Source organism: Macrosteles quadrilineatus, unplaced genomic scaffold (genome assembly GCF_028750875.1).
Source record: "Macrosteles quadrilineatus isolate MER2022 unplaced genomic scaffold, UCM_ALF_1.0 Scaffold_2__2_contigs__length_208266976, whole genome shotgun sequence".
Lineage (NCBI taxonomy): Eukaryota > Metazoa > Arthropoda > Insecta > Hemiptera > Cicadellidae > Macrosteles > Macrosteles quadrilineatus.
The window spans coordinates 78,659,054-78,673,126 of record NW_026542595.1 but is presented as its reverse complement, the minus strand read 5'-3'; the positions used below and the strand labels follow the sequence as shown (position 1 = coordinate 78,673,126).

General features: G+C 34.9%; 1 protein-coding gene across 1 annotated transcript; it reads right to left on the bottom strand.

Annotated features, from left to right (window-relative positions):
* Positions 1-2,915: 2,915 nt before the first annotated feature.
* On the bottom strand, positions 2,916-10,753 carry LOC128984469 (uncharacterized). The gene is made up of 4 exons (XM_054403791.1): positions 10,738-10,753; positions 6,580-6,619; positions 6,001-6,114; positions 2,916-4,472 (listed from the first exon to the last, which is right to left on the bottom strand). The coding sequence occupies exons 1-4, from the start codon at positions 10,751-10,753 to the stop codon at positions 4,343-4,345; spliced, it is 300 nt and encodes a 99-aa protein (XP_054259766.1). The 3' UTR covers positions 2,916-4,342.
* Between the last annotated feature and the right edge of the window lie 3,320 nt (positions 10,754-14,073).

Here is a 14,073-nt window from a genome sequence, read left to right as displayed (position 1 = left end):
AAAGTGTTATCGATTATTTTGCTAAAATCCAAATGTAATCCAATTACGTTGTAGTTAGCATTCACAGACAACATTCATCAAAGTGTTGTGAAACAATCAACTGAAGTCCGTGAGCATTAAATTGTTAGCTGGGTTCTAGTTGCAGGATGCCGCAACGAAATAAACCCTTTTTAGATACCCTACATTAAACACAGTCATTAAAAGCTTTGCAGCTGTTACAGTCTTAACTCAAGAGATCCTACCTTAAGGTATAGTAAGCATAGAATTAGAATTTTGACCCAATAAAATTGACAATAACAGCCAATATATATCAAATAAATAAGGTATTGTAATGGGATGAGTAAAAAACAAAGCCAAATTAAGTCCTATAAATATGGAAAATATTTAATTTTAATCCAAATATACACAATGGTAATTATAAAAACTAAAAAAGTAGATCTACCTTACATTACAATGGACGGATTGCGTTATTTCAGGAAGACCAATAAATTTGATTTTATAAATGTTAACAAACTTAAAAATTACAAGGCTTAAGCAAGACACACCTTACATTTCATCAGTTAAATAAAATTAATTCAAAACATTAAACTTAATTTTAGCAAATAATTCCATCAAATATAAAAATCCTAAAAATTAAGGATAACAATAAAATTGTGCAACCAAGCATGAATGCTAAAGTACAATAAGCCACAAATTTATTATTGGCACGGCTGTGAAAGTGTTCAAAATAGCTTTCTACACTTAACTTACAATAATTAATAAAATTGTACAATTTGTAAAAATAAATAGACATTACAAACAGAAAAGTGTACAGCAATGTATTACTCAGTACTCATATAATATTTATAAAGCCTCGTAAAAATCAACCTCTCAATTCCCTACAAGAAAAATATACACCTTTATGATTAATTTAACTTCAAATGGCTTTTAATTAGCAATATGTTGTAGGATTAATATTCAGAAATTGTCTTCAAATGCCCTCACAATAATGTATTCTTTTATAGCCTTCTCTAATACATGTTGGTGAATGAAAACGTTGCAATGTCATGCCTATTTGATTTGATTTGATATTCCTATTGACATAATAACAAATAATATTCGTTACTAAAGCCTAGACACGTATCAATTATTCAGTATAGTTTACCTTTTACTAAGGTATCGTTTAGTTTGATTCGTCTGAGTCGTCAATGTTAGTAAATTTGTAAATAATGTGTGTCCGTATTCGTTGTTTTATTTTAATGTGTGACAAACATTCTCAATGTGAGCTGTTTTAACCTGTGCTACCCAGCTGAAGATGTATCGTAGTTGATACGAAAAACAAACTGCTACAGGAATTCAACTGTTTGACACCTTAGGCTACTGTAAAATGTAAATTATACTGGATAAATAACAAATAAACATTGGTTATATAACAGAAATAACTTAAGTGTAAACATAAATATTGCATATACAGTCCATTATAAATTTGTGCAACAGCTATTTCGGTTTTTTGGGACAGCAGTGTTGCCACTTTTGTCTAGCCGTCGCCTTATATTAGAGGAGGCTATGATAATTTTTGCCTTTGAAAAATTGAAGTGTGTTACTCTTTTTATGATACTTTCCTTGATTAACAATTTCCCAAGTTATATATTACCATTACCTGATTTGAAAGGCTTTTTAATACACAAAAAACTCCCTTATTAGAAAAAATGTTATTTTTTGAAGGTAAAAAAGGTCACTTTTAAATAACTCGTGTACTTAACTTTAATAATAGATTGAAGTGAATTCATTTTGTTCAATACTTATCCTAGACTAAAAATGTAACAATATACATTTATTTGTACAAATAAGGCACAGTTAAAATGTTCGTCAAAGGTAATCTATACAACACAAGTAAGCCTAAACTGTATGGGATGTCCTCATTACAGTTTAAAGAAGTAACAAGCAGTATAAAATTGACAATCAGATAATATTTTTGTTTGTCAAAAGTATGAAACACACAAAAATACACAAATATGCAATGTGAACATTGTTTACAGTGAATTGGACATGTAAATGTATTAATTATTGCTAGGTGGGTTTGGCTCATATTAATAAAATAAATTTTTCAGGGCTGTGCGAATCCAGAAATTTTGGTTCGAATCCGAATCCGAATCATAGCTGTACAGATTTTATCGAATCCGAATATTTTAATTAATCCCGAGTCGAATCTGGGTCGAATCCGAATCTCAAATTTACAGCCATTATCGAACCTGGATCGAATCCGAATCTGAAATTTAAAGCTGTTATCGAATCCGAATATTTAAACCTGTTCAGAGTCGAATCCAAATCCGAGGAAAGTCAGCAGTACCAATTTTCACATTTTTAGACCACATTTTCTGGGGCTGAAATAACTTAGGGAATTGCTTAAAAAAATTCTTGAAATGGGCCATATAAAAAAGTTATAAAATTTAGGCCTACCTATTTGAAGTTTTGAAACTAAAAAATTGGGCATAAGTTAGGCATACCACCTAGGCCTAAGTTACTCGCTTAAAACGGTGGACTGCCAATTTGTGTAGTCTAAAACATAGGCCCAGCCTATTATACACCTCGGTGTTAATCCTCCACACAAGCCTATGTCTGCATTACTATTACAAGTAACAACTAACACTGTGAGGTTAAGTTTACTGATAGCCAAGATAGGGTTCAAATGCGACCTACACTAATGTGCCTAAAGCCTAACACCAAGTTGGTCAGGTTCCTAACATGAACCAGTCAACAGCAAATCGGAGTGCACAAGTAGTTTTTTAGTGTCTAAAAAATTATATTGAAAATTATATTCAATCAGAATCTAGTAAATTTGAATATCGAATCCCAACTCGGATCTATTTCCAAGAAATTCGAATATCGAATCCGAACCCGGATCTCTTACCAGTAAATTCGAATATCGATTCCGACTCCGAATCCAGTTAGAAACAGTAGATTCGTTCTCGAATCCGAATCGAATCTCTAAAAAGATTCGGATTCGATTCGTTTTTCGAACTATTCGCACAGCCCTGAAATTTTTTAAATCAATTACATTTAAATTAAGGTCTTTGAAATGTGTACAGGCGTTGGAGCCATTGCAAATATGGGTGCGGCAAAAAAACCGATCTATTTTCTTCAGCGCATTATTGTTCAGCGACAGGCCGTCTGAGGGTGGTGGGAGTAGGCTCGTTGGATAGCCTATACGATGCCATTTCTTGTAATCATAGAGCAGTGGTTGTATGAGCTACGTGCGGTTGTTATCTAGTCGTTTAAAAAAAATAGTAAATCAGTTATTGCAATTCAGTGGCAGTTCCGTGCTTTTATTTATTAGGTCCACATGGAGAGGTTCCGTCGTGATTATCTGTATGGATAACACAATTAAACAGGTTATTATTCTAATTAATTTGTAGGGATGAAAATTAACCTCAAAATTCGTGTAACTGAGCACAGACATGTTCGGCAAGCCGCTTGTTTTCGGGCGGGCCTGCGAGTACTGTTTTCCACAGCAGCACAAACTCTATCGAATGTTAGTTGTCTGGCGTCCGATCTGACTTTGGACGGCCTTTCAGCTTCCTTTTCAACGCAGAAGCCGTTCTAAAGTTAGTAACCCACCACATTATTGTGATACGCAACGGAACTTCTCCATGTCGTCTTAATTGAAAGAATGCATGAAACTGCCGATGCCGCTGAGCTGCAATAAATGAATTCAATACTTTTTTAAAACAACTCCATAACAACCGCATGTAGCTCAGGCAACCACTGCTATGACTACAAAAAATGGCTTTGTGTAGGCTTTCCAACGAGCCTACTCCACCACTCTCAGACTACCTGTTGCTGAACAGTGCTCTGCAGAAAATGGATCGGTTTTTTTGCCGCACCCTGTATTAAACATCAATAAATACATATGTGCAATAAAAGTAAAAATAAAAAAGATTGGTAAAAAAGTAAAATTGTACAAGTGAAATGTTAAAGGCCAGCGCACACAGAGAAAGCTGAATTTCGCATCTTAAAACAAGGATTTCTCAACCAATCTTATCAATTAAAGATAGGATTTGATTTTTATTCAACTGAGTTAGCTATTTAGTTGCTACCAATAGCCTAGGGTACAAATGTAAAATACAATAAGAATTATTCACGAGTGCATATGTTTACACCTGTGCGTGGAAAGGAGTTATGTTTGGTAGCCAACTGATTGTCGGTGCAGCTGGTTTGCAACTTTGTGTTTGCGTCAGGTATAAGAGTTTGCTGGAACCTTACCTATTTATGTCACAATTTCAAATTTGTATCTAGATTAGTAGCAAACTTGAGTCATGACTGCAGAAGTGAGATTCAGGCTTACAACAAGTTACACTAAGGATCACATGTACATCTTTAGAGCTAACAACGTCGAGGCCAGGATTGTGACTAGTGACACTGTCGTAGTGGCGGCACTGTTGCAGCGGTTGTCAAAGTAGCAGAAACACCACGTCACCTCGTCATAATAGTCCCTGAAACATTTGAAAGAAACAAAAACTGTTTTTATTTCTTACTTGCTCTGGCTGTTCCCACAATCCTTTGCACATCGAGAATCCGAAAAACAAGGTTGCATAAGAAATGGAGATACAATTTGTGCAAAAACTCACATAGAAACATGTAAATCCAAATTATGTTCAATACAAATGTTTTTTTTTGTCAAAGTCTTGTCATCTTAGTTTCTTGAAACATTTAGAAGAACACAGAATTTCCTCAAATTATTATTAGAGATTCAATCTAATTTTGGAGGTTGCACTTTCTTGATCTGTTTGTTGTATGAAAGTTTTCTTAAATTTATAACTTTAACTTGTAATTGCTGTAAGCTGTTAATAGAATAACACTTCAATCCATTAGATTACCATGGAAACGTTATGGCCAGTAAGGTCATAGGACAGAAAATCCAATGTATGTATGTTTGTCCTTTATGGACTCCGAAACCGCTCGACAGATTGTAATGAAACTTTCAGGCATTATTCAAGGATGGTTTGTGTGAAGTTTGGTGCAGATCCGTCAAAAGGGCTCCGCCCAAGTGGCTCTGGAGTTTCCCATGTTAACCTTATGAGTACTCATATTTAAATGGAATCTGGAATTAAAGAATCTTAACAGCTGGTTCAACTAAACAATTTGATTTTGTGATGTTCAATAGCATTAAAAAGTTAATAGGTTTACCAACAGGGTGCAGCGCTATTATTCTTTTAAATTTATGACAAGAGCTAATTTTGTAACCAAAAGGTGAGTGAGCGTAGCAAACGAACTTCAATCTGGAGGCGAGTTAGCGTAGCGAAAGAGCTAACCTGAAGGCAAGTGAGCGCAGCGAACGAGCTCCAACCTAAAGGTGAGTGAGCGTAGCGAACGATCTTCAACCAGGACGTGATTGAGCCATGCGAACGAGCTCATCTTGAAAATGAACGAGCATTTGACATAAAACCACATTAGGACAGGACGACGTCTGTTGGGCCAGCTAGTTTAAAATAATTCTTAATACACATTTACGACCTGCAAGTTGAGTTTCATGTGAGATTTGAGATCCATCCATTAGTAACTGAATACTATTTATTTACTATTATTATCATTTTATTACTAGTTTAGATGGTGGCACATAGGCGCATATTTTAACCCAAATATCCGTGAAGGATGAGTGTAGATGTGTGGGATGATAAAAACTAAACTACCCTTTTGTTTTTATCCTATACTCTAATGTAGGTATAATAGTAACAATTACATGTATTGATAATGCTTACACTTTTTGTCACGTTGTAGTGGTGAAAACACAACCTAGGTCAGATTGTTACAGGGATGAGTATGATGGGTGAGAGAAATAACTCAAGGTACTAATGAAGGCGACAAATTCAATGAACTACATGAATTTTACAAGTTTGGTAAACTTCCATTGTCACGTACTACAGAAACATGAAATAGCTTTAATTTTGAATAAAAAATGTCATATAAATCAAAAAGTCACTCAGTGTAAAAAATACATATACTGTACTAGTCTTCAGTTACCGTTTGATATCAAGCTCCTTGATGGAGTTGTTGACGTAGTGAGCCAGCTTAAAGTCAGTGGCCGCCTTACGGCACCCCTCGTAGTGATCTGCGGGAATATCAGTCCGGATAGCTCTTAGGCCCGGTTCACACGAACGACAAACCTAGCAGACTAGGCTTGGACTAGGTAAGCACGGCTGGGTAGCGGACCACAGGATCAAATTGAGCCGTTCACACGAGCCTAGGACGCCGACTAGCTAGTCGTGTTCGAGCTTGATGTCCCAAAACCTAGTCGGGCCCCGTTTCCCAGTCCGTCGTGGCAACTACCCAGTCGCCCAGTCGAACTGCGTAGCAGTACATGTAGCCTTATGGGAGCGTTCACACGAGCGATCGGGTAGTCGAGCTGCAGCTCGCATTCTTACCTTTGTTCTCATTGTGCACCAGTGATGGAACCGAGTGGTTTTGATACGTATCTATATTTTCACCTAGTCCGTAGACATGTCGCTCGTGTGAACCGGTGTGATCCTGTGGTCCGCTACCCAGTCGTGCTTACCTAGTCCAAGTCTAGTCTGCTAGGTATGTCGTTCGTGTGAACCGGGCCTTAGAGAGCTCAGACAGTTACGTGTTACCACTTCATTGCCTGGTAAAATGAAACAAGAAATTAACTGAAGGGATCACATAGTAAGGTAACAATAGGCCTACTTCAATTTCTAGTATGGAATTCCATACAAACATGAACGTCCAGAGGGAATTGTGGATTAATGAGAAAGTATTTTCCAGAAATGAGGGTTATTATACTTCCTTCACAATATAGTACAGGTTAGTGGTGGGAATCACCGAATGAAAATAACCGAATCAATCGGTTATTGATGCTGAATAGACTAATTCGGTTATTTTATCCTGGTTCGGTTAAATTAGTCTTACCGTGCGATTCGTTGATTTAGTTATTTAGTTGATTTAGTTTGTCACATTATCAGGTAACTAAAATTTATTCGGCGATTCGTTCGACTAAAAATCACCGATTGGCGCTAAAAGACTAAATTCTATTCAGTTTACCATAAGATAAAAATTAGTTGTGGTTTGTGACAGTTAATAATGACTAAAATTGATTCGGTGATTCATTCAACTAAAAATAACCGATTGACGCAAAAAATAACTGATTGATTATTCGGTCATGGAAACCATTCGGTTATCCCATCACTAGTACAGGTAAAATAATACAAAAACACTCCATATAAACAACAAAATTTGTACATTCATGAAATTTCACCTGTTAGTTACTAATAATATGAGAAATGGAGATCCGATGAGTCCCCAAAATTTTGGGCGTCCTAAGGCCCTTTTTGGGGCCCTTTTTGTTCCGAAGGGCCCTTGTTCCTGAATAATTTTGTTTTTACGTTTAAGGTCGAGTGAGGTGTGGTTTTAGTTATTTTAAATCGATTGGGACTAGTTTTAAGTGTATTAAACCACTCCATACAGGGTGTTTCGAAATATTATTACTTTTTACGTAATTTAAACATTTATTGATAAAGTGATAAAATTAGTTACCTCCATGCTCTATATAAAATGGGATTATTGAAAATGACTGTAATTCTTTATAAAAGGGATATAAGACGGGTTACTATATATAAGAGGGAAGGATCACAAGGAGTAAGAGAAAATATTAAATACCCCAGTCACAGCAAACCTGCAGACTACGCGAATTTTCATTTGCCCGATTTTCAATTAAATCTAAAATAGCATTGAGTTTAATGAATACTTAGGTTTGTTGCTACAAGGAGGCTAATAAAGTGTGTTTATAGTAAAATATTAATAGCCTAGTAAAAAACAAATACATTTGACAAGTAGTATTTTACATATCAATAAACAAACAAACAAAATCATTTTACACTATTCTCCTTAAGAATAACATGGAATTTTAAATTCACAATTTTTGAATTTTATTCGTAACTAATACACTTAAAACACGTTAATATACTAAATTATTTGTTTTCTTTAAGCTCTTTAAAATGCTCTAGAGAAAAATTGGGAAACTTTGTCTTTTGAGGGTCAAAGATTAAAAATGTTTACCACATAAAACACTATTCCATGGACCGATTATGCGGGTTTCGTTAAAATTGAACCAAAATTACTCTAGTTATCATGTTTACGGACACGTATATAACATGGATATATTATATTATATATATGTATATAAACACATATATAATATTTTGAGTGGATGGTGCTTTAGGCTTCTGGGGGCATCGAAATGAAAACGTAAATCGGTTTCGGGTCTATGTTTTACCATAAGACCTTCGGTAATAGCTTATCTCCTGTATGGGATGTTCGCTAAAAGGGGATGCATTAAGTTTTACACTATAAAATAATTACATAGGTTACTAAGCAAAAATTTCAACTTTTAAGGTGGTGTGAATAATCTTTCAAGGTGTTTTTTATGCAAATCTATTAAGACCAATTTCAAATTGATATGCATTTTTCTTGGGTAGTTATTTAAATTATTTTTTTTACATTTATTGAGCGGAGCGAGCGAAGCGAGCGAAGCTCTTATACGTCGACTCTTATGCATTTCGTAATACGCAAACTCCTCCTAGACGGCTGAATCAATCGTTTTCAAATTTTGCATGGTGGTAAAGACCATATCGGTGAGTGCCAACATCTATATGGCGTTAAAAAAATATCTCAGGAATCCGCCCCACTGGGTCTCAAAGTTTCAATGTAATCCTTATGGAAGCAGTATTTGACACATAAACAAAAACATATGATCAGCTGTTGACTTTTGAATGCAGTAGATAAAGAAATAGCTGATAGCATTAATCCACAGATATTAGAACAGAAACGGTATGGATCATCATAAATATAATCAAATGACGTCACTAGCTTGAGGTCCGTGACGTAGGAAGTGGTGAAGGAAGCAGTAAAGTTGAGCAGTCTGGAGTGTGGAAACTGTTTATGACGATTAGATTTAGGTATCTGCAATCCTAAAATGCTATGGGAAGGGAGGAAAACAGGCCCGCGACGTAGGAAGTGGTGAAGGAAGTAGTCAAGGCAAGCTGTCCGGAGTGTGGAAACTGTTTATGACGATTAGATTAAGGTATTTGCAATCCTAAAAAGCTATGGGAAGGGAGGAAAACAGGCCCGCGACGTAGGAAGTGCTGAAGGAAGTAGTCAAGGCGAGCTGTCCGGCAATCCTAAAATGCTATGGAAAGGGAGGAAAACAGGCCCTCGACGTAGGAAGTGGTGAAGGAAGTAGTTAAGGCGAGCTGTCCGGAGTGTGGAAACTGTTTATGACGATTAGATTAAAGTATCTACAAACCTAAAATGCTATGGGAAGGGAGGAAATAGGTCCGCAAAGTAGGAAGTGGTGAAGGAAGTAGTCAAGGCGAGCTGTCCGGAGTGTGGAAACTGTTTATGACGATTAGATTAAGGTATCTGCAGTCCTAAAATGCTATGGAAATGGAGGGAAACAGGTCCGTGACGTAGGATGTGGTGAAGGAAGTAGTAGAGGCAAGTTGTCCAGAGTGTGGGATCTGTTTATGACGATTAGATTTAAGTATCTGCAATCCTAAAATGCTATGGAAAGGGAGGGAAACAGGTCCGTGACGTAGGAAGTGGTGAAGGGAATAGTAAAGTCGAGTTGTCCGGAGTGTGGGAACTGTTTATGACGATTAGATTAAGGTATTTGCAATCCTAAAACGCTATGGAAATGGAAGGAAACAGGTCCGTGACGTAGGATGTGGTGAATGAAGTAGTAAAGGCGAGCTGTCCAGAATGTGGGAACTGTTTATGACAATTATATTAAGGTATCTACAATCTTAAAATTCTATGAAAAGAGAGGGAAACAGGTCCGCGACGTAAGAAGAGGTGAAGAAAGTAGTAAGGTGAGCAGTGTGGAGTGTGGGAACTATAAACCGTTTGTAGCAGTTAGATTAATTTACCTGCAATCCTAAAATGCTATGGAAAGGGAGGGAAACAGATCCGTGACGTAGGAAGTGGTGAAGGAAGTAGTTAAGGCGAGCTGTCCGGAGTGTGGGAACTGCTTATGACGATTAGATTAAGTTATCTGCAATCCTAAAATGCTACAGAAAGGGAGGGAAACAGGTCCGAGACGTAGGAAGTGGTGAAGAAAGTAGTCAAGGCGAGCTGTCCGGGGTGTGGGAACTGTTTATGACGATTAGATTAAGGTACCTACAATCTTAAATTCTATGGAAAGAGAGGGAAATAGGTCCGCGTCGTAAGAAGAGGTGAAGGAAGCAGTAAGGTGAACAGTGTGGAGTGTGGGAACTGGAAACCGTGTGTAGCAGTTAGATTAATGTACCTGCAATGCTAAAATGCTATGAGAAGGGATGGATACATGTCCACGACATAGAAAATGGTGAAAGAAGTAGTAAAGGTTAGCAGTGCGGAGTGTGGTCAATGTTTGTGGCAATTAGATTAATGTATTAAAAATACCAAAATGCTATGGAAAGAGATGAAAACAGGTACACGATGGAGGAAATGGCTTAGGAAATAGTAAAGTATGAGCATAGTGTGGGAACCGTCTGTGGCAGTTAGATTAATGTATCTTCAATCCTAAAATGCTATGAGAAGGCATGGAAAGAGGCCCCTCGACGTAGGAAGTGGTGAAAGAAGTAGTAAAGGCTGGCAGTGTAGAGTGGGGGAACCGTTGGGGCAGTTCGATAAATCTATATATAAAGCCAAAAGTACCCATGAACTTTTGAGAAAACTACATGTCACACCCCCATAAACCATATATACTTAACATGTTCGTCATGACGAGAAACCTTGCGCAAAATTATCCATTATTTCATAAATTGCCCTTTAAGGTCGTAATTGCTTTCCAAAGGGAACTTTCCATTTAACTAATGTTAAAAATACCTCAGCTGTTATTATTTGTTTGTATTACCATTACTGTATTCTGCTTTGTTTATTTCAGCTTAACTTAACCTATCAATAGTTTTATTAATACTTATGTAGTAAACGGGGTGGAGCCCGTGGGTAACAGCTAGTGTATCTAATACTTAAATGTTATGAGAAGGGAAGGAAACAGGCCTATGTCGTTGGAAATGGCGAATGAAGTAGTAAGGTTAGCAGTGCAGAGTGTGAAAACGGTTTTTGACAATTAAATTAATGTATCTGTAATCCTTAAAGGCTATGGGAAGAGGGGAAAACATGTCCACGTGCAGGGGTGGTGAAGGAAGTAGTAAAGGTGAGCAGTGTTGAGTGTGGGAATGGATTAATTTAACCACAATTCTAAAATGCTATGGGAAGAGACTGTAGACTGTAGGTTAAAACTATTACGAAACACGAATCGATACATATTTTGATACATGCAATAGTTTACAATAGACATTTACAAATAAGTTGAAAACAGCTGATTTTTACTCCATAGAGGCTAAAAACGATTTTTACTCCCTAAAGAGTAAAAATGCTACTTTTACTGCTACATGCGATTGTTTTTACTGCAGTATTACAAAAACAATATAATATCGACCCTTGATGACCCTCCGCTCAATTTTGTGGATGCCTCTGCGAACGCCACCTAGTTAAAAATTAAAACAATTGTATTTGTATAAAACCTTAAATTACATATTAAAATGAAGTACTTAAACTTAAGCTATTTTTCTATAATTTCCGTAGTATCTCTCCTTACAATTTCATCATCAGAATAATTATTCTCAGACGACTCATTAAAAATTTTATTATTCTTAGCAACTTGTCCATCTTTACTAATTTTGTCCAAGTTGGTTTTCAAGCAGGATTCCCCTTTACAAACCTAAAACCTTGCATATTGCAGAACAGGCAACACCAATCTTGAAGCACGAACAATGTGGTGCAAAAACACCTTTCATACATACTGACGTTTGCAACTTGTATCTTAAGTTCCTCAAACTTATTTTCAATCAATACAAGTACGGTTATCTTTTGTGGTTATGACGACCAGGACAGCACTAAGACATCAGAGCAGCATTGTCGGTACAAGCATTTTTCTCCTGAACAATGGGAACAAGGTTTATGGGGTAAAAATCTTGTTTTCTTATTTACTTTACCATCAAAACACAAAGTTTCTCAATTTTTCAATAGAACATTTTAAATAGCTTAAAAACAAATAATTTAGTATATTAACGTGTTTTTGTATGGTTATTAGTTACGGATATAAATACTGAAATTGTAAATTTAAAATTCCCATGTTATTCTTATGTAGAATAGTGTAAAATGATTTTGTTTGTTTGTTAATAGATATATTTTTATCAAACTTATCAAATTTATTTGTTTTATACTAGGCTAATAATATTTTACTATAAACACACTTTATTAGCCTCCTTGTAGCAGCAAAACTAGGTAATCGTTAAACGCAATGCTATTTTAGATTTAATTGAAAATCAAGTACTGTAAGTAAAACGGAAATTCGCTAGGTCTGCACTGCCCTGCTAAGCACAGTTGTGGTAACTGACATCTGGGTAAAATTGAGAAAATGAGGGTAGTATATTTAAAACTATGCCCTACAGTCAAAAATTGACTTAAAAACATTTTTTTGGTCTCATCTTATGTATTTTTTAACGCTAAATCTTTTTCCAAAATTATTTTCAACATTAAAACATTCTAAATACTTAAGAAATTAGATAATGCTTTAGTTCTTATCAATTACAATTAAATATACTTGGCCATATAGTGGCAACTTAATTTTCCTAAGCCAATATGTTGTATCTCTGCAGATGCCACGAACTGGTCTAGCAAAATCATGGTTATTGTTTCAAATGCAACAAAATATAAGGTTCCCAAAATAAACAAAATGTCTAGATTGAAATATTTTTGACACTATGATTATCTTTTGGCAACAAGTTGTTGAATTGTTTTTCTGGGAGTTGGAGAGGATACATACTGGTATTTAAATATATATGAATTATACCATTAGTGATGTTATTATAATAATTGTTATATGATTAATTAATCTTCCCCCTTAAATTGTTCAACTACCTACTAAAAGTTTTCTCAAATAAGTTAGAAAATTAAAATATAACAAAAATTTATTTTTTATTAATTATTATTTTATGTTAAGCAGGTGTTCTATCACTGTATCTAGTATCGGAACTATCACAACGTTATCGGTAACTTATCACAAAAGTCGATAACTTATGCATTATGAACTTCTATTCAAGTAATTCAATACTGTATTTATAATAGAAGCACACGACACTCCATATATGTATGTTAATTCATGTAGGTTTGTACATAACTGGTATTAAATTATAAACAATTGTAATATATAAAAAAAAGCTTTATAAGAAGAATTTATTAACTACCATGCTTTAACTGTACAATAATGATAAACATATTTTTTTTTATTTTAATACTTTTCCAATTACTTCATTTCATTTTCAAACAAAATTTTTAAAGCATTAAGCTGTTATATAAACATGAATGATAAAACGTATTTAGTTCGTATATATAATCCAAATTAAATGCAGGCGACTTAAAAAATTTCCAAAACAGGGATAAAACCCATTAATTAAGATTAAACATCTCATATGTAATCAAACAAATTAAACATTAATTTCAACATTGTTGAAACTTGTTTTTAAGAACTACACAAACTATTGACTAATAGTTTTGTAAACAATTTAAAAATTGTTAAAAAAAATTTATTTTTAAATTGTTGAAACTTTTTTTTAAGAACTAGGCCTACACAAACAACTGTTAAATACCAGTACTTTTGTAAACAATTTAAATATTGTTTGGAAAATTGTTTTAAAATTCTTTATAACAAAACTAATAAGAATAAAACAATTTTAAATTGTTTTAAAATAGTTACAACTCGTATTAAAAGTTATTTTGTATACTGCATAATACTGATTGTTAAACAATTTAAAGATAGTTCCAATCTTATATTAAAATTGTTGTGTAATATGAAGTTTAAATCAAAATGCTTTTTAATGGTTGTAAAACAATTATTGTAATACAGCTTTTGACAATTTTTATGGTCATTGGGGATCAACAATCGAAGTTCCGTCAATCTTGTTTTGGGGAACTCATCCTTTCCTCCCATCAGGTTTTAGTGAGACACCATTTTCCTTAGACATATCTTGAATAATC

Excerpts from the sequence above, each read along its gene's own strand:
- LOC128984469 (XM_054403791.1), bottom strand. Across the intron at positions 6,115-6,579 it reads AACTGTCTGAGCTCTCTAAG|AGCTATCCGGACTGATATTC; the intron begins GCCCGGTTCACA and ends ACCGGGCCTAAG. Across the intron at positions 4,473-6,000 it reads AAGGAGCTTGATATCAAACG|GGACTATTATGACGAGGTGA; the intron begins GTAACTGAAGAC and ends CAAATGTTTCAG.